The 21,398-nt window shown below is 38.6% G+C and overlaps 1 protein-coding gene across 3 annotated transcripts in view; it reads left to right on the forward strand.

Annotated features, from left to right (window-relative positions):
• DVL1 (dishevelled segment polarity protein 1) overlaps positions 1-21,398 on the forward strand; it is a 2,262,785-nt gene that overhangs the window by 1,534,325 nt on the left and 707,062 nt on the right. The window contains exon 1 of one of the 3 annotated variants that reach the window (XM_044063187.1): positions 8,085-8,571. The exons of the other annotated variants lie outside the window; for them this stretch is intronic. Within the exon in view, the coding sequence (XP_043919122.1) occupies positions 8,382-8,571 (190 nt within the window). The 5' untranslated portion in view covers positions 8,085-8,381. Of the gene's footprint in view, positions 1-8,084; positions 8,572-21,398 lie in introns of those variants that run through there. 3 annotated transcript variants of the gene reach the window in all.

The following is a 21,398-nucleotide window of genomic DNA, read 5'->3' on the forward strand; positions in this document are numbered from 1 at the left end:
AATTTTATTAAAAATGGACTAAAATATGGGGCAAAAATCAGGACTTTCTGTGAAAATCTGTACAGTTCAGAGGTATGTCCTCACCTCTTTAATTGCAGTTGTTGGTTGAGTAACCTATTCCTCTTTAATTGCAGTTGTTGGTTGAGTAACCTCTTTAAGTACTTGCTCACCCATTGTTTTCCACATATCCATGCTACGTGCCCAACCAGCAAACTAGTGTTGCACTTGAGAAAAACTCCCTTTCTACAAATTGTTAACATTATTATCAAATCTTAACATAATCTGACCCAGTGTAGTGCCAAACCACACAGACCATCAAAGGAGACCACTGTATAACCAGTCCATGACCTACAGCAGCCCACCAAAGTACAGGTCCGGACTACATGGATTTGCAATTTCAAAAGGTCTCAATAGCCATGATGGTAGATATAGGCATCCTTACACAATGTAGCAATTGCTGCATGTTCACAAACAACCATCTAATCCTTAAAGAATCAAACACAGTATACGAGAGATGCACATACACAGTTTCACTGAAGGCAAAAGTCCGTCATACAAAAACAAAAACAGACACACTACATTCACCATGCATATAGACCAATTTATGCTGAGGTAATAAAAAGCAGTCTTCCCAAACATCAGAGACCTCCTAAGCCTATAAAAGCAACATCTATCCTCAACAATCTCTAAAGCACTCACCAAAAGCAACAGCAAATACCACATATAAGCCTACACCCAGTGGAGTCCCAAGAGCAAAGCCCATAAGTCAAGCCAACAGATTACCTAGGTCTGTTGTCATAGGGGCTGCATTGTATGACACTCCAATGCTAGAGGGCTCACTCACCAGACTGAACAAGGAGAAGGTAAAAGTTGCTTCTCCGGTGCCAGGACCTGCCAAGTTACACATGCACTCTCAAGTCACTGTACCACAGGTGCTGGTATGATTCTGTCATAGTCCATGTGGGTGTTAATGATGTGAGACGTACCTCCTTGGATTATATGAAGAGAGAAATTGTTGATCTCTCTGAATATGTGTCTCACGCAGGTATGTGCCTTGCATTGAGCAGCATTCTGCCTTCACAAAGGATGATGCTACTGTGTGAACAAAAGATGATTTACTTCAGTTCATAGGTAGGTTCATAGGTAGGTACTAGGTTATCGGCCCTAGGGCCTATACAAGCCTAGCCAAAAAGGTACCCCGGCTTTCGCCACCCAAAAAAATTGGGTTAGTTTCTGGTGTCTTTCCAGGGGGATTCAATATTTGGATTCAATATTTGTCAGCATGGGAGGATAGGTTAACAAACCACATTGCTTTGCAAAAGATGGTCTGCACCTGTTTCTCCTAGGCTTCTGAATATTGGCTAAAACATTACCCACACCATTAAAACCTTTTTTACACAATGCCAAATTGACAAACCTACCTACATAGCAAATAAAACCAAAGAAACCTAAAGGTGTTACTGGTCAATGCAAGGAGAATAAACAAGAAACTCCTCACCGTACAAGCTGTCCTCACTCTGAAGGATGTAGACATCTATACCATTACAGAGACATGGTTTAAATCTTCAAAGATACTCTGGCAGTTCAATACTTCACTGCCATCCACACATTTAGACCATCAGCTGTAGAGACAGGGATAAATGGTGGAGAAATCTCAAGCTATGTCAGCAACAAGCATAACTCTGTTGGTTAAGAAGGATGATGCCCTGGAATTTTTCCCAGTGCAAATCACCATAGTCGATGTCCTGTACCTTATCCTAGCAAGCCAAGCTGTAAGTCATCATCTATGTCCCTAGAATCCCATAGCTTGTGCCTACAATTACTGGAAATATTCACCATTAAATCAAGTACCATATTCATAGGAGACTTTGACTACCCCTCTATAGACTGTGAAACATAAACTTCCTTGTATTTACAGGCACAACAATTCCTGAACTTTATTAACACAAACACCCTTGATCAAATATACTGGACCTCGTACTCACCAATATGGGAGAGCGCTGCACCCCTACTCCAGCTGTGTCCCATTCTTACTCGTGATGTTGGATGACAAAGCTGTCTCCTTCAAAATAAAAATCAACTGTGTATCCCCAGCAAACCCTGTAAGAGTTAGAAACTATACCAAAGCCTTCCTTTTATGCAAGATGTTTTGCCTAAGTGACAGTTTGTCAAAATTCAATTCCCCTCCCAACCCCAAGTTCACAACAACCTATGGGGAGTTGTTCATAGAGACTCTGTACAGCCATGTAAATGAATGTATTGAGGCAGCTTTATCTACTAGACATAAGCCCAAAACCAACTCTGAAAACAAACCACACTGGTGGAATCTTAACCGTAATAGGGTATTTAACAAATGGAAAAAAAGTCATGGTTCTCTAATTAAACTAAACAGGAAACTAAGAGGAATAATTAAGTAATTAAGTCCAACAATGTCAATAAATGAGGTCAAGATAGCTGCACAAACTAAAGACATCTACAAGGCCTTCCACAGCAATGTGTAAAACCTCAAAGGTAGCACACAGTGGTGTGCCAAACTGGTGGTGAATGGATGCTACCTCACAGAGCCAAACAACATATCCCCTCCCCCCTGCATGAAATATCTACTAACGCAGTGATGGCAAACCTTTTGGGCTCGGTGTGTCAAAAAATTCAGAAAATACCTGTCTTTACTCTGATGGCATGTCAACCGCCCCCCCAAAAGAGAAACAATTCTTTACATATTCATGTATTTAAAAAATACAGTTCCGTCGTGTGCTGCTATGTATTACAAAAGTAAAAGAAAAATGAGTTTCCTACAATAGAGAAAACTATATGCATTCTGATAATTGGGCTTAAAACACTGCACAAAAAATTACCCTACTTTTAGTAGTAATTTTGAATTGAACTGAAAAAATATGTAACACATTGCATTTGATTTGATTAACATCAATTAATGACTTTTTTTGCTGAGTTTTAATAAGTCAGTGCAGGGTCACATATTTCTTGTATTTTTGTTCATTCAGTTTCTTTGGTAACTCGGGTATTGGTGAATGCTGGTGTAGCACCCAAAATGTCATGGCATGTCACCTTTGACACACGTCATAGGTTTGCTATCACTGTAGTAGCGTAACCCCCTCTCCAACTTTTAACAGGGAGCGAGCCCTGGTGGTGCTTGCTAAGGCCAAAAATATAACCTCAGTGGGCCCTGAAAATATCCGGGATACCTCTTAACTAACTTGAAACATGACCTATTAAGATCACTTGACTCACTTTTCAACTGCAGCCTCATAGCAGCTTTTTTACTACGAGACTGAAGACTGTAATGGTGATCTCACTTCACAAAGGTGGACCAGTCTAATGTGCAAAGCCATGGAACATATTGTCATAGAAATAACCAACAAAGATATAGGCATCCTTCAGATACTGATACAACCCAATTTCGCTTTGTTAAGGAAATGTCATGCCTACTAAATCTGGTGGACTTCCTTGAGAAGATTACCAAGGCAATGGATGTCGGGATAATGGTGCATACTGCCTACCTAAACCCCGGTTAAGGCATACGATACAATATCCCACTCGGGTATAGTTGACAAATTCATCAAACTGGGCATAAACCCCTACATAACTTGCTGAATTGCCAGCTGGCTCACAGACAGGACCCAGGGAGTCAGGACTGATGATTCCTCTAAAAGCCCAGGAGGGTACCTCAGGGTTCTATGTTTGGACTTCTCCTATTTGGCATCTACTTCTCAGAGGCAAAGGCCAATGTCAAGGGTCTTTGGATGATTAGGTATTAGATTCACAGTTGACTGCAAACTGGGAGCTATCATAGATTCACCCCATGACACAAACATCTTACGAGAGGGGTTAACACATACACAAATGACTGGTGTCAAAATTACGGACTAAAACTCAAATCCAAAAAATGCATTATAGTACTTTTTGAGAAAACTGCCACCCAAGCTGATTACTCCATCAATAACACGTCCCGAAGAGTTGACCTGGTTGTCAGGGATCTGGAAACATATGTAGACAAAAATCTGTCCTTTGTCCAACATGTGGCCAGGGTAGTAAGGAAATCATTCTATGTCACCCAACTAATAAGTCAGGCATGGCATCCAGGTCCAAGGAAGTCATATTTGGCTCTTATCAGACCCCTTGAGTATAATGCCCCCTTCGACATGTACCTGACCAGACACATGCAACAGCTGGAACACCCATAAACATTCCTTGCTAGGAAAATCCAGGGTATAAATTCATTGCCCTGTCTCTGTAGCCTTTTTCCTACAGGTTACTGAGAGGCAATCTATACCTGGCATGGAAGGCATCCTCAGACCCAGCTCTGATGGACCTTTTAGACATCTACAAAATGAACAGCATCAGAACCATTAGATCCAAGGATTTAAATTTTGCTTGTAACATAAATAAGACATGTTAGTAAGACAGATATGTGTCTCAGAGGATCCCCATGCTCTGGAACAGACTCCCCATCATGTGAAGCAGAATCCATCACTAACTGTATTTAAGTTTAACCTTGACCAGTGGATAGGAAACTGGAAATTCACCCTGGATCTAGCCCCCATGTCTGTTCATAGTCAGAGGCAGACAGTAATGCCAAACTAACATACCCCCACACATACATACATAATCTCTAGAAACTTCCTAACACACCCCCTCCCAGTAAATACCCATGATACATCGGGACACATTTGGATTGGATTGCACACCTAGGCTTATAAAGTCCCTGGTGGTTGTTAGCGTAATATATACCTATGAACCTTTGATTCTGTTATGCGTTTCATACCTAACCTGTATTATTAGTAGAGTTGTTCAAATATAGTGTGGTCAGTCCCTGGGGAGAACATGAGCTGTGAAACAATGTGCTTATCAAGAATATAAATGCTCTATTACTGGTTCTGATGCAGTTTTGGCTCTCTGTTGGAAAAGCTTGCTGTGATAGTTGTTTTGTTTATGAGTATTATTCTTGCTAAAATACTGTACTGCAGTATTTGTTTGTTGCCTCATTATGTAAGCAATAGCTGTGTTTCATAAAACATGAATAAAATACTGAACTTGTGTTGTCTGCGCAGTGCTAAGCGTCCCCCCCCCCCCCCCGTGTTTCAACAGTACATTTGCTAAGCAATTGGTATCATAGAAGAGACTTGAGGTTGCTTCTTTGGAATTAGATAACAGTAATGTAGATACATTGCTGAGTTTGCATTTTTATAATCTTGTGTGTGTGTGTGTGTGTGTGTGTGTGTGTGTGTGTGTGTGTGTGTGTGTGTGTGTGTGTGTGTGTGTGTGTCTGTGTGGATATGTGGCCATAGATACATGCACACACACACATGATTACACATTTAGAGTTGTCATTTGATAAGTCCCTTGCTGATAACATCTTACATGCTATGTAATGTCTGTGTAGATAAGATCAATTTCAGGCAGTAAAGCAGGCCCCTATCTATGCAGATGCTACAGATTTACTGAATGTATTACTTTACTGGTGTGAAACAGCTAACAAAGAGGCTACCTGTTCTCAGGTACTGGGCTGTGTGAGAAATGCTGAAGTTAAAAGGGAGGCAAGCAGCTGTCATTCTTCTGCCAAGTAACATGTGCCACAGGCGTGATAGGAGGCCCCTTGGGGTAAATCAGTCATTTATTTTCATATCCACTTCCTATCAGCCTGTCAATGAGGGTTGTAGTAATGACTGAGGTGTAGGCAGCGTCGGAATGATTTCTGTTTCTCTTGCACTGTTCCAAGCAGTTTAGAGTTGTATTATTGGAAAAGACCCTAAAATAAACGTTCACCTGTAATTGAAAACGATAGCTGTGTCATAATGTAGAAAGGTAAAACAGTAAGGACATTACTTATCCTCACCAGTTCATAAATTAATAGGTAACATCCATATTACTGACTTCTCAGTTTCCGATTTGCTTAAATAATGGTTAAGCTATTTTCTTTTCACTTGCATTTTGAAAGCGGCTATTCTTAATTTAGAATGAAATCTCATATTTAGACATAAAACTAGTTAAATCTGTCTGGGAATTTATGTGCAGTAGTTTGTATTGTTAGAAACTCGCTACTGTATTAATTCAAAGTTTTCCCATTACTTATTCCTACCTACCAAAAGCCCAACTATTTTAAAGCTGATGGAGTTGGTTTTCTTATATAACTTATAAAAGTGCATTTTAAATCTATTGCAAGCAGGAAATTGCAACACATTTGGAGAAATTTATTTTATTTTATTTTACATTTGTTAACCAGGGGTGTCTGACTAAGCTGAAAAGGCCCTTTTTCAGCAGAGGCCAATCTTTTTCAGCAGAGGCAGCAAATGCCATCTCATTTCTTCTAAGTATTATATGGAGCGTTATTCAATTAAGTCATACTTTAGAAAATAAATTAAGTAGCAGACGTGTGCATAAATAATAGTAAAATCTTACATTTCGTGTAATCACCCCCCCAAAAAAACAATTTTATGGTAACCTCATTGATTATTTATAACTCATATTGATGTGAAATATGATGATTTTTTTTTAGTACTGCACTTAAGAAAGTTGTTTCTGTGTGAACAGAACAGAACAGAAATCTGAAAAGTGTTCTATTGATTTTTTTTCTGAATATGTTTTATAAATCTGTATAGCTTTGAGGAGAAGCAGACCAAATGGAATATCACAGGACGAGAGTTTCAGATACGCTTACATTAATCTTGTCAGCGGATTAATTGTTCATGCTGCTTAACTTTTATTTTGGCAAACATAGGCCACTGTAGTCACTTTTATTATATTGTCCTTGGAACCCTAATTAGTAGAACGGTAGCATATAATGGGCAAAATGCACCACTGATGTCTACACTGTGCTGTTTCTTCCACTTGCTGTTTTAATTAACTAACTGATAATATATTTTAACAATGTAGATAGCGTTAAAGGTGCAGAGACCATACGCAAGTCCAGAGAAAGCTTTTATCTCTTCAGTGGAAATTATATATTTATTATCTAGTTATGAAAAGTACTTATATATTAAGAATTATCAGTAAGCCTGCATGTAAAAAAATAATAAGAATTTTCTCACCAAGAGAGTGTTCCACTGCTATTACTTCACACCGAAAGTGCTCCTATGAAATGATGAATGCAAACTGCGTTTAAATTGCCTCACTATAAACATAATGAAAACCCAAATACAGCCAATTAGCACCATGTGCTTCTCTCACAGCATCCCCGGTCGTCTTTCTCCAGTGTGTGATTCATTTTAATTTCTGTTGTACTGTACAAAGAAGCACACTGCAGACCCCCAGAAAGCGATATTTAATAAGCTGAGCACATACTGAATGGTAATAAATAATTCAAACAGGCAGAACCGTACATTTTGTAAATGTAGTTGTCCAGATGGAAGACTGTTCTTAGGGGCCACTTTTAAATGTTATTTTTATTTATCATAAAGTCTTACCTTAATCAGTACTTACCTGTCTTTTCTCCAAGCCCACCCACATAAAAAAATGTGATTCGTTCTAAATAATTTGAACCAACAGCTATACCATGTTGTACAAATATAAATGTTTCAATGTTTTTAAGTCTGCATAAATAATAAATTGTTCTCTTACAATAGTAAGCGCCTTACTTATTAAAACTTTATTGTCAAGGTGGTTGCTAGTTTTTAGCTTAGAGTCACTGAAATTAATAACAAAGCATGCAACCTTTTTATGTTGCATTAAGACCAACTGTGGTTGTGTGTAACAGTAATTTTAAAAGATAAAAAAGCAAAGTATATTGACATGTTAACCAGACTGTTTATATTACAAACATACTTGAATACTTTTAATTACCTACTGGCAAACTTTTCTTGTTAAACTGTAAAAGCTTCCCATCTTAAAAAGCTTTCTGTGCAAAATAATCCACAGTTGCATGAATTTGCTTCTGTCAAATGCAATGCATAGCAACTGTTAATTTTTCTTAAATCTCTTAAATACAGATTGATAAAGATTTTGAGCTGCAGTATAAAGCTAGGCAAATAGTGTGCACTTTAGAGATAGTCCCTTAGCACTGTCTTCCAGGCAGCTGCGGCGTGTGAGAGTGAGTGAATGTGTTTGTACATAGAGAGGAGTAGTGCAGAGGGGAATGCAAATGACTTTGTCACTTTGCAGCCTTTACAGATGCGGTGCTGTGCGTGGGATCTTATGTTCATAATTATTGCCTCACTTGGAATATGTAGAGAATTATGAGATCTCCTACTACATTTCATCCGTTACCTTGGAATTATTATTAATCAAAAGAATCCCTGCTATGGAGTCTGCAGTTGCTGGCTTCTGACTGAGCCGGACTTTTCACATACCATTTTTTTTAACTGTGGAATTTGGAGTTCCTGGTTGAAATTTAAGGATTTCAGATTTCTGTTTATTTGTGCTGGAAGATGGTAACAACTACGCTGCTCGAATGCTTTGGTAGGAACCGGCCAAGGGAACAGAATCAACAACCACAACAATCCTCACAGAGAGAATCCCATCCAAACCGGGGGCTTTGTCACAAGTGGTGTCGTACTCTAATGAGACCACTGGAACCAGTAAGGTGCTACCCTGAAGCCCAGCCCCGAGTGTACCAGTGTAGGTATAAAATATGATTCTGTTATCTGTTGTGGCTCCGAGAAGTGGCAGAGGTTAAAGCAGGGGTTCATAGAAGTTGTGCCCCTTTAGTAAAATCAGCACAGGGTAAAAAAAACAGAACACGTTCATTAAAATGTAGTCACATTAATTTAAGTTGTAATCACATTTAGTGAAACAACTACATTTTTAATGGTTTGTTTGTGATTAAAACTTCTAGGGTGTTGCTAAATGAACCTCAGAGCTCTGTTTAAAATGTGGGCATGGGATTGCTTCTTTGATGGTCCCGTTTGTTTTCATTGGGTCAATTGTAATTAATGCATGTAAAACGAGTATCTGGTGCCTGGCAACATTTTGTAGTAAACATTGTAAAGGTAAAATACAGAACAAGTGAATTATGTGTAATCCTGCATGAGTATTACTGATGTGAAAAGTTCTCTTGAGTAGTTCACAGACCTACTTATCTGAAGCTTTTACTGTGTTGTTATGAGGGTTTGAGTTGCAAAACAGGAGGTACTGCATTAGGGAGACACTTAGAATCACATGTACTTGTCATGAAACAGTAAAATCTACAGCTCACTGAGCCCTTCTGTGAAGGAGAATGTAAGAATAACACTGATGAATGTAGACTACATGTTTTCACAACAGTTGTATTTAGGTAACATGACTTATGGGTCATATAAGCTTGTAATTATGTCATTTTTGTGACTTGGAGTATTTTAAACACATTCATACAAAGCACTTCAGCTTTCTTTAACAAGTGCATGTTGACATAGCAGACCACATTGATTATCTTCATGTTGTAAACTGCAGCCAAGCAAGGCCTTTTTGGGACAAGTGAAATTCTCAGAAATGACCTGGGAGGTCTCAGTTTTAAAGAATTTATGCAGAGTTGCATTTTATGTGAGTGGTAGCTGTGAAAATTAAACCCCAGTCTTCTGGACTTGGTTCCTTCCAACATTCCAAAGATATACCGGTATGTGAAGTAACGATCCTGTAATTTAATCATAGTATTGCCAATAGGAACAGAGTTTGCATGTGTGCCTGTGTCATGACTTTCAACCTCTTAGAGCAAGAAATATGGACAACGCCATAAGTAAAAGGGAGACAAAGGCCCAAAAATTGGGAATTTTTTTAAATATTGCTTTTACAAACTTAGAAAGTTGATAAAATAACTTTTTATGTTAGCGTGATTTTTGAAGGGTATGAAGCCTGAAATTTAAATGTCTGTCATTTTCTAACTTCAGCCATTAATAAGTTGATACTAATTTGCCAGAAAACCACAGTTTTATGAAAAACGGGCCAAAAATATGTGGCAAATTCTGCAAAAATCTGTATGGTTGAGAGGTATGTCTGCATCCTAGGTTGAACTGGTATCCTGTCAGGGACTTGCTCTTTGTATTTTACCTGTTGTTTGCTAGGCTACCTTGTAACTACGAAAAGAATCGAGCTGCTTTTGGAAAATTAATGAATAAATATTGAGGCACAACACTACATTGCCAGACAGTGGGTACAAATGTGTTGTGATATTGTTTCTTTTTTTCTTTGCTAACTCCAAGCCGTACAAGTTGAAGTGACTAAACATTGTCACACAGTATACAAGCTTAGGCTGATAAGATTCAAGTTTAGGTCTAATCCTATTCTGTATTATATCTGTGCAAAGTCTGTGTCATCGTTGTCCTACAAATGGTAAATATCCTCTAGAAATCTCAGTCTTGTTTGTGGTAAATAGGTTGTATTTATATGTCATAAAACAATGGTCGTAATTCTTATTGACTCAAAGTCATCAGACTACATGCCAAAAAGTGATGGCCCACGTTTAAAAAGTTCCCTTTCACTGTCTGAAATTACAGATGTTTAAGGCCGTCCTGGCATAGTTTGGGGAACAGAGTGTTTTGCTTCGGAATTTCTGGTCACATATTCCAAAAAAATGTTCAATGCATATATCTCAACCTCTTAGCGCAAGAAATCTGGACAAAGCCTAAAATAATGGTTGGACAAATGCCAAAAAAATAGGGCCAGATTTTAAATATTGCTCTTATAGATTTAGTTGCTGTAATAGCAGCATTTGTCTTAGTTTTTATAAAGGAAATGAAGTCTGAAACTCAGATATACCTTAGTTTTTATAAAGGAAATGAAGTCTGACACTCAGATATACCTTAGTTTTTATAAAGGAAATGAAGTCTGAAACTCAGATATACCTTAGTTTTTATAAAGAAAATGAAGTCTGAAACTCAGATATACCTTAGTTTTTATAAAGGAAATGAAGTCTGAAACTCAAATATACCTTAGTTTTTTATAAAGGAAATGAAGTCTGAAACTCAGATCTACAACATTATTTCGTTATTTCAATCCTCATCAATTTGCCAGAAAAACACACATTTTATGAAGAATAGAAAAAACAATGAGGAAAACACGTGGCCAGTTGAGAGGTACGGCTCAACGTGTATTCAGCTTTTGTTAATTGTCTGGGTGTGCTAAGCACAGGGATATAAGGGTGTGTACACGATCCACCTTCTTAGAAAGAAGCCAGATTTAGTATTTAAGGAAGAAGGAGAAAAAATACTTAATCAATGGAAAAAAAAACAGTATATAGAACGGAGTATATAGAAAACAAACTGATTGATTAACACCAGTCATGAACTAATACTCATGAAGGTCCCCCTCTGTGTCTGGCTTTGGTTTTCTCTCGCCTGATAAAACCACGGTTGACTGGTTACTCCAGCCAGTGTATAATGTAGGATCCTCTGACTTTGTGGCCAAAATCATGGCTGGAAAAGGGACAAGACTCCACGTTAGAGCAGCACAGTTTCCCATGTAACGAACTACTAATTTAAATTAGTTATGAAGTGTAGCTTGCCGACAGCATCGCATATGCTGTAATTATTTTCAAGGGGGGTGAGGAGGTTACATATTAGGGGAGGGGAATTGAGGAAGGGGTAAAAGCAAAACATGAGTAGGAAATTGCCTGAACTGCTACCAGAAACAAAAACAGTTGTTTTGTAAACATAGTGAAGCACTCCAGAGTGCACTTATTTTTGGAGCAATGACATTTTTGTCCGACTAAGTTATGTATTTTATGTAAAACAAATTGACCTATCCATTGTTATTGCAAAATATATTTGGTGAGCTTTATTATGTGGTCAGACAGATTATATATACTCCCTTTTGTCGAGACACTCGTATACCAACCTTCTAAACCTCAGTAAAGCCAGTACTGACACCCTATCACTCATGTGCCAAGAATCAACCTTAGAGTACCTAAAATTTGAAATACAACAAAAAAAATCATTTTTTGGAGGAGGGCAAATCCCCGGTGCCTCCACACCCCTATTAATTATATGTTCTAAGTAAGAAACAATACACCAATGCAAGGATACTGTAGAAGGTTACTAGACCACAGGATGAAAAATCAACCAATTTATTAAATAAACCAAACATGATTGTTAACAAAAATAGTCACTTGAAGTTTAACATGCTTTTCGTCCCAAATACAATACAAAACAGGGCTTCCTCACAACAGTGTATTACCATCAAGCAGTCTGTTTTGTAGTTGGCCCAATCACAGGACATTTTCTTTCAGCAAACTTCTCTGTAATTAAGTCTATGATCACATCATATCAGGGAAAGGGCATATTCCCCAACTCTGAGAACTGTGCGATCTTGCACACCTGTCGACCATCTATTTATTCAACAAATGCAGCTGGCTAAACAGTTTTCAAACAAACATAGTTTGAACCAAAGGCAGTGTACCTAAATATATTTATTTATCTATATTTGCACAGTTTTTGTGCTTGTATTACCTCAACAAGATCCTGCCTGGGTGTCCTGCAGAGTTCTACAGTAGCAGAGAGAGAAAGGGGAGACTTTGAGTGGATTAAGTTCCTCTGTTTTGCTTTTTATTGCTTATTTTCTCTAGCCGCACTGTTCCGAGCAATATTTATTAACTTTGCAACTTATTTGAACTGTTTTTTGAATTATGATACTGTTTGCACTTTAACAGATCATTTTTAAGTGTTTTTCAACTGTTGAGGGCTACACACTGAAGTATGATAACCATTTTTCTGCTTTAAAAGTGTTTGTTGTATCTGTTTTAATTTTTGAAAAAAACAAAAAAAAAAAATCCTATCTCTCTACTCATTTCCTGCCTTTCTATAACCAGTGGTTTGCTGAATTCTGGGCTGTTTTGTAGTTTCTGTGTTGCCCAGACCTTACTAAGATAGAAGGAAGCTTCTCTGTTCATCAGTGAGAGTGGTGAGCTTTGAGCAGCCTGTCTGTCACTGGAGGAGTGGTTTCAGCTCAGAATCTGTAGTTTTACTGGCCATTTTGGGCTATTTCTATCCCTTTCATCTTTCTGTTCAAAACCCCATGTTTGTGTGGTTTGTCATACCACACAGCACCATTTAACTAGGGTGAAACTATTCCCGGTGCCAGAAAGTCTGCTCTTCTAATTTTCCCTTAGAACTAGCCAGTTTTCTAGTTTTAGCACTCAAAACTGTTGCCTTGAGCTCAGCACTTGTTCAAAACTCATTGCAAGCACTAAATAATCTACAAATTACTGCAGCACTCAACTTTCCTCACTTGTTAGGAGGAAAACAGTTTTTAGTACTTAAATTAATAAGCGCCTCTCCAGGCATGTCCAAGGGTCAGCTTCCGGTGTTTTCCCCTGTCCACCTGATGAATCTGGGCATCTTGGGGCAATGTAGCAATTGCCTCATGTACACTGACAACCCTCTCCTCCTACCACCCAACACTACAACCTGTGAGAGATGGACTTATATAGCCAAACTGGAAGCCAAGCTCTCTACAGCCAAGACTGTACTAGACAGTCAAAACGAGAAGGTAAACACCTGCACCACACCACACTCAACACATAGTCCATCAAAACCTACACCACCTAAACGCACACATAGAAATACAAAGCACACACCTACATTCGTGGAGGCTCTCAATAAAAATCTGCCCAAACAACAGATATCTCCAAAGCTGAAATGCAATCAATCACCACCCGCCAACACTACCCAAATGACACATAGCCCCAGTGGCGGCTGGTGACTTCAAATCAAAGGGGTGCTGCAGGAGACAGCTGAATGGGTGGGGCCAATGAGACGGGGTGTGGCCAACTAGAAAGGGGCAGAGCTATGCTGAAAACCACAAAAACTGTAACTTTAATTAAATACGCTGCCCTGGGTGCCAAACCATCATTATGACAATCCAATCAAGACAAAATGAAGTGTAGAAGAAAAAAATATTACAATGCATTGGCTACATGACAGCTTAATTAATATCTATTGTACATGATTTATTAACCTGTTTCCAAACTAATTTTATGGCACTGTGATGGTTACTGTTGAAGCACTCTCAACCTATAGCAGTAGCATCTATTCTCCTGCTTTATCCACACTATCCTCAGATTTGTATCTTTTACACCCTCCTATCTCCTCATTACTTCCTTTGACCTGTCTTTGTCTCCTTCTACTAGCTTCATCCTCTCTTTTTTCTCTCTCTCTCTCTCTTCAGAGCACACTCAAGCAAATCTGCAGTCTGCGGCTACCACTCCACCCATAAAGTATAAAAAGGAATCAGTACTGCAAACTAAACAAGGATATACATTTTGAGCCTCAAGAGCAGGGTCAGTCCACCCAGGCATTCTACGTGTATGTTTTATAAGAGTGAAGCTATTACATTAACAGTATTTCTTAGTAGTTCTCAGCTTGCTAATAAAACTGACTGTTGTAGCCTTGTGTCCTCCTCCCCGCAAGTACAGTAATCCTAACTGTCCAATAGACAGTATACATTTAATTCACAACCCTGTGACTAAATTAACCATCAAGTAGCCCTCTCAGTGCTTTCTGCCTTAGTTTGTATCACTTGGAGGCCCACCTGTTTATTTGCATCTCTATACATTCCCCTTTATTGCTAATGTATTTCCCTACTCTAATCTGTGCACAAACTGGTTACTAATCAGCAAGTCAATGTGAAGACACAATCCCAACCTTAATAAACTTTGCTGTCTCTTCTCTCCTTCACTTTACAGGTAGTTTGAATTATTACTTACCCCCTCTGAGGCCTTCACTGATTTCCACTGATTGCCCTCTGGTTTCTTTGCATTCCACCTGGTTTACACCCCTTGTACTATCTCCCTCCCCCAATACAAAGTCTATATTAGAATCCTGCTGAGCATGGAGCCATCTTTAAATTTCTGGTCCCCAGCAGGATACGAGTGCTCTTCAGCAATTACATTCTGCTTGCCGGCAAGCCATTAGACCTCAGGAATTTGTTTAAAGTGTTCAGATTTGTAAAGTAATACTTTTTTCTCTTGTCTTGGTTGGCTCTGCCCTGCTCCATTCACCCTCGCTAACGCTCTGACTCTCTCCGCTCCCCTGCCCTGCCCCTATTCCCTCCCGCCCCCACTACCTCTACATTTATAGTAATCACAGCCACACCCACACCTCACCCTCACATCACCTCCACCAATCACAGCTCCTCAAGTCATATCACATTATACCACACCAACTTGCTCCACACAAAATACTCCCAATCACTCTCATTCCCACTAGGCATTTTTTACATCACCCACACTCCTTCCCCATCCACATATAGTGCAACGCTATAATTCCTATTCAGACCCCCCCACCTAGAAACAACTTAAACTTTATAACCATGACTATCACACAACTAAGTCTAGTCTGACTTCTCATAATTCTTTACAACACCACAAGTTATCACTCTAGCAATATCCCTAAACTTAGTTGCACAACACTACATTATGCACTCTCGTATACAGACACCACACATTATAATAATATCTGCCCACAGTTATTCAAGAACTACATAAAGGACCAGTTCAGAACTAAACACATATGCTCTCATTCCTACTCCAAAAAACACAATACTTTCTCACACTCCTCACCAAACTCCAACATCTGTATAACCATTTTAACTCCAGGCTCACCATAAGTGGGGATATCCACCCCAACCCAGGCCCAAATCCATCCAGTCCAACACAAACTGCTCCAACACAAATGTCAGAACATAACACCCCCACTTTCTTCATCCCTGGGAAAATCAACAACAGCAGCAAAACCAACCATCTTTTAATGCTAAATATTAATATTAGAAGTATCAAAAATAAAATACCTGAACTCCAGGCCACAATAGCACACTACTCCCCAGACATAGTTGCTTTAACAGAAACCTGGCTAAATAAAAACATAGCTAACTCAGAAGTTCTCCCTACCGGCTACAATATCATTAGACAAGACAGACCACTTCGTAAAGGGGGTGGAACTGCCTTACTGTACAAGTCCAACTTAACTGTCCATCAATTACCAAACTCCTACCCCTCCCCCAATAATTGGGACATGCTTATCTCACAACTTCAACTTCACCCTAAAAAGGTCATCACCACAACTGTGATCTATAGTCCACCTGATAATACACCTGCTAGCCTTGAAGACTTCTTATTCTGGTGTTCTTCCACATCCTCACAAGAAACCCTTATTCTGGGGGACTTCAACCTAGATTGGTTCACCTGTATATCAGAACCACCAAGTAATCTAATAAATCTCCATGGCTACCAGCAGCTAGTCCAAATTCCAACTAGATGTGATAAAAAATCTAAAAGGGAATCCATCTTTGACTGGGTCCTAACAACCTCACATTGTACCCTCACACAGGCAGTCTCCCAGACACCTTAAGTGACCACAACATAATATACTTTATACGTAGTAGAACAAGCATAAGCAAAACCACTAACTATATTTCCACTAGAAACACAAAAAAATCTCTCCTGAGGTCCTCAACATTCTGCTCTGTAACTGTGACTGGACACCCCTAAAAACCCTCCCACTTGACCAGACACATTTCAACAAAATATTTCTACAACACCTAAACACTGTCACTCCATTGTGCAAAATCAAGGTTAGAACCTCTACAAACCCCTGGCTCAGTAAAGAAACCAAACAAATCCTCAAGTCCAGAGACACTGCCTGGCTTTACTATCAAAAAAGCAAAGAAACACAAAGCCTAACTAAGTACCAAGAACTGCGCAACTGTGCAAAAAATGCATTAGGCAGGACAAAAAATCCTAGTACACAACATTACAAACTAAATACTAACACAACCCGCAAACATTTTGGAAAAATGTAAACCGGCTACTAAAATCCACCCAAAAGGCTACCCCCAAACCAACCACCCCTGACACTAAAGTTCCCATCTAAACACAATTCAACTTCCACTTTATGACCTCAATTCTATCCTTAGTATCACAGGACAGTTCCTTCCTCACTACCCCCCCCAACACAAATAACACTAATACAAGTTTTAGCCTCAAAACAGTTTCCACCACTTCAATCAAAAGCATGCTCTCCAAACTAAAAACCTCATCAACAGCAGCAGACCTACTCCCCAGCTATTTCTTGAAACTCACAGCAGATGCTATTGCTATCCCAGTCTCCACTCTCATAAACAGATCAATTGTTGAAAACTATGTGCCCAAACTCTGGAAAATATCCTATGTTACACCCATAAATAAAGGCGGAACCTCCACTGAACTTAATAACTACAGACCCATTGCTGTACTCTCCCCCCTGGCCATAATCCTAGAAAAATGCATCCATACCCAGATGCTAAACTATCTCCTGGACAGCAACATCCTGTCACATACTCAGCATGGTTTCAGACCTGCCCATAGTACCACTACAGCCCTCCTCTGCTTCACAGACACAGTAAACCATCTAAAAAATGAAGGCCTACAAGTGTCAACTCTTTTTTTTGGATATGTCCAAAGCATTTGACACAGTCTCACACCAAATCCTGCTAAACAGACTAAATCAATGTAATCTATCAAATTCCACTCTTACCTGGTTCCAAAGCTACTTAACTGACAGGTAACAAGCTGTGAAATGGGAAAATGCTCTCTCTCCACAGCTGCCCATAACTATAGGAGTCCCACAGGGTTCTATCTTAGGACCACTACTATTCACAGTCTTCACAAATGACCTCCACACAGCATGCATCTATAATTCAGTATGCAGATGACACTACCTTAATCTGTGCTGCACAAAAATTCCCACCCTCCTGCAAACAACTCAACTAGCATTCTCTGACGTTGAAAACTACCTTACCAAAGCCCAACTTATCCTCAATCCAAAGTAAACTCAGCTTATGATTATAACCAGTTCTAACAAAAACACTAACAGTCAATCCACTATCTACTCCACAAATGCTACTCCAATTGCTCCAGTGGCACAGGCTAAGCTATTGGGAATAACCATAGACTCCCACCTAAAATTTGATAGTCATCTCAACTTAACTGTTAAAAAAGTACATGCCAAACTGGGGTCACTCTACCGTATCAAACCATTTCTTACCAACAACACAAGATCAGTCATTGCTCGCTCCCAACTTCTATCCACCCTACTCTATGCATCTCCCATTCTAACTAATCTCAACAAAACTGAACTAAGCAAAATGGAAGCCTACTATAACAGAATTGTCCGCTTTGCTGCAAATTGCTCATATAGAACTCATCACTGTACTGCTTTGAGACAGCTCCACTGGCTTGAACTGCCCAACCTCCTAGCCTACAATCAGCTCTGCCTCTGTCATTCTATCTATTACCTCCCCAATAAGTGTCCTGCCCCCAAAAACCTAGTACATCACTCAGCCAAAAGGCCTCTTAGATCATCAAGCAAACTACTACTAGAAGTCACCAACAGCTACAATAGCTTTGGAGATGCACTATATAGTAGTTTGGTGGCTAAAAAATGGAACTCTGTCCCTACTAGCATTCAAAACACATCATCCAAAGCCTCCTTTAAAAACCTCATCAGGCAACATCTCAAGCAAAGCTGGCAGTGCCATGATTGCTCCCCAGGCTAGTGAAAGTGGATAACATATACATACTAAATCTAGCTAATCTACAGTGTATATACTGTACCTGTGTACTATGTATATATTCTACCTATGTTCCAAATTTCAGCTGTACACCACAAATCTATTAATTACCTTTTTTTTTTAAATTAATATTTTTTTGTTTGGTCTCTCCAGTGTAACTGTTTATGTGCCGCATACCACTGTAAAAACACGTCTCTTGTAATTTATGTGTATACTGATCATGTCTAAATAACTAAATGTGTTTGTAATTTTTCTTTGTGGAGTTTTTCTCCCTGGGCATCTGCTGAAAAAGGGCCTTTTCAGCTCAGTCAGACACCCCCGGTTAACAAATGTAAAATAAAATAAAATAAAAAATAAATCTAGATGGAAACAAAAAGGTTGTGAGGCATGAAAAAATAAATTACTTTTTAAATACATTACTGGAATGCCAGTCAAAATTAAGTACATATAAAAACAACAAGCAGCACTTAACTCAAACCACTTCTTGCATGCAGTTCTAATTATAATTTATATTCAGCTTTATAAAAGTGCCAAGTAACATACTGAAAGTAGCAAACTCTGTGATACCCCCACTTGTAAAAATGTTTCTTATCCAAAAAAGACTTGCTGCCTGACAACAACTATCTACTTGTTTCATGGGGAAAACATGATCAAAGTAAAAATATGAACAGCAAACAAGAAACAAGCTCAACATAAATTGCTTAAAGGATTATTGCACAGGTTATGGACCACACATGATAGATTGGCATTCTGTTTAGTTTACGGGTAAAGCCTGCAAAGATGACTGCAAGTCTCCAACAAATGTAATGAGCTTCTGAAAATACTGTAATCCTGTCCTTTATTATAGATACTGTCATATGCATTTCAATACCTAAGGCTTATATATTCTCTAGTTATGTAAATATTTTCTGCATGGCAACAACAAAAAGGCTTTTTCAATGTTGGTAATTCTTTAACAGTATGCTTATTAAAGCTTATTTACATCTTACAAACTCAAACAAGCTTACTTGATGGTCATTAAAGCATTGCTACTTAAACACAGAGCAACAGGGCACTGCGACAGCATGCATTTTCTGAATAATAAGAAGCATAAATCAACAGTATAAAAAGTATGATAGAAAACCAGAACATTTTGCGAAATCAAGGTCAGATGAAAAGCCACTGCCGTACTTGTGTCTATCTTGGATGGGGGAATAATCTGTACACTTACACTGCATAACTGCTCCTCGCCTTGCTTGGATACATCCAGAGTCACTACATGGCAGAGTGGGGTGCAAAAAGTATGTCACAATTTAAAATGTTTCTGGCTGACGGTGATGGCTCTGACACATTTGTCATACCTCTCAACCTCAGAGCAAGAAATCTAGACAAAGGCCCAAAAATAAGGACAATTTTTAAATTTTGCTCTTATAAACTTAAAAAGATAGTAGTAGGTCTTGCATTAGTATGAATTTTCTGAAGGGTATGGAATCTGAAACTCAAATGTCTGTCATTATTTTCTAACTTCAGTCTTTAATGATTTGCCACTAATTTGCCAGAAAATCACAATTATATGAAAAACGGACAAAAATGTGATGCAAAAATATAAAATTTCCACACAGTACAGCTGGGAACCTGTCAAAGGGACACTTTTTTAATATTAGTACTGTTAACTTGAACAGCTGACAAAATAAGAGAATCTATATGCATTTCTGAAGTAAAAGTAATCTATAACTCTGATCACTACAGTTATTTATAATTGCAAACCCTCCACGTTTTCTTTCAAAATTGTTATTTTGCGGAGGGATTATTAGGAGGAGAACAACATTTTGAGCCAAAATTGGGGACAGTTGAGAGGTTTGGATATTCCTAATTCTATAAAGCAATTTATTTGCACATACCTTTCAACCTCTTAATGCAGAAAATCTGGACGAGGCCAAATATATTGGGGGAACATACAAACAGTACTAAACATTTCTCTTGTATAAACTTAGGTGATAGAATAACAGGTCTTGCTTTAGCATGCATTTTTCTGAAGGTTATGAAGTCTGAAACTCAATGTATGTCATTATTTAGTGACTTCATTCCTAAATGATTTGCAGAAAACCACAAATTTTATGAGGAACAAACCAAAAATAAGAAGCAAAAATCTATTCATTCTGCAAAAAATTTGGACAGTTGAGAGGTATAGTTCAGCCGGGGCTGTCTTTGAGTTTGCCGCCTCCCCCCCCCTCAAAAAAACATGGTTGAATGGAGCCTCCCCCTGCAGCCATTCCAATGTCCCATTACTTGGCTATTTCACTCCATTTACCATAAACACTGTACTGTGCGTACTGCTTTACTTCTGTGATGATTTGGATTTAATTTGAAAGTTTTATTTTGCATTTTACAGCACAAACACTAATAGACCTGCTAAACAAAGCAATGCAGTTTCACAATGAAAATAGAATTAACATTAAAACTCCTCTGCCCTTGAAACTCACATTCATTGAAACAGCATTGAAACCCACATTCAAAGAAAATACATTTTGCCAGTGGCAGATAAAGATTAACTTTGGGCTGTTTTCAAATCATAGGCCCCTTGCATATGAAACGTACAAGTGTTCTTTGATGCACCTTCCTGATTGTATTAAATAATATTCCTTGTATAATACAGTACAGTTGTTAGAGGGTGTTTTAAATTTATTGTTTTGAACATTTTTCCAGTAAACAATCAAACAAAATGCATGCACCAATAATGACAAAACTGCCCAATTTAGAACATTTCCATCATAAAAGTCTACTCAAACTTCAACAATCCACCAGTATCAGTAAATGGTGGCGGGAGATTTGCCTAATGGTTAAGGAGTTTACCTTACAGACACAAGGTGCAGGGTTTGATTCTCACACGGGGTAACTGGCTAGGCTTAAAATGACCTGAAAGGGCAGGTAGCCTAGTATGAACCTATGAA

This window comes from Protopterus annectens, chromosome 2.part1 (assembly GCF_019279795.1).
Source record: "Protopterus annectens isolate FY-2018-M chromosome 2.part1, PAN1.0, whole genome shotgun sequence".
In the NCBI taxonomy this organism is placed as follows: Eukaryota; Metazoa; Chordata; order Ceratodontiformes; family Protopteridae; genus Protopterus; species Protopterus annectens.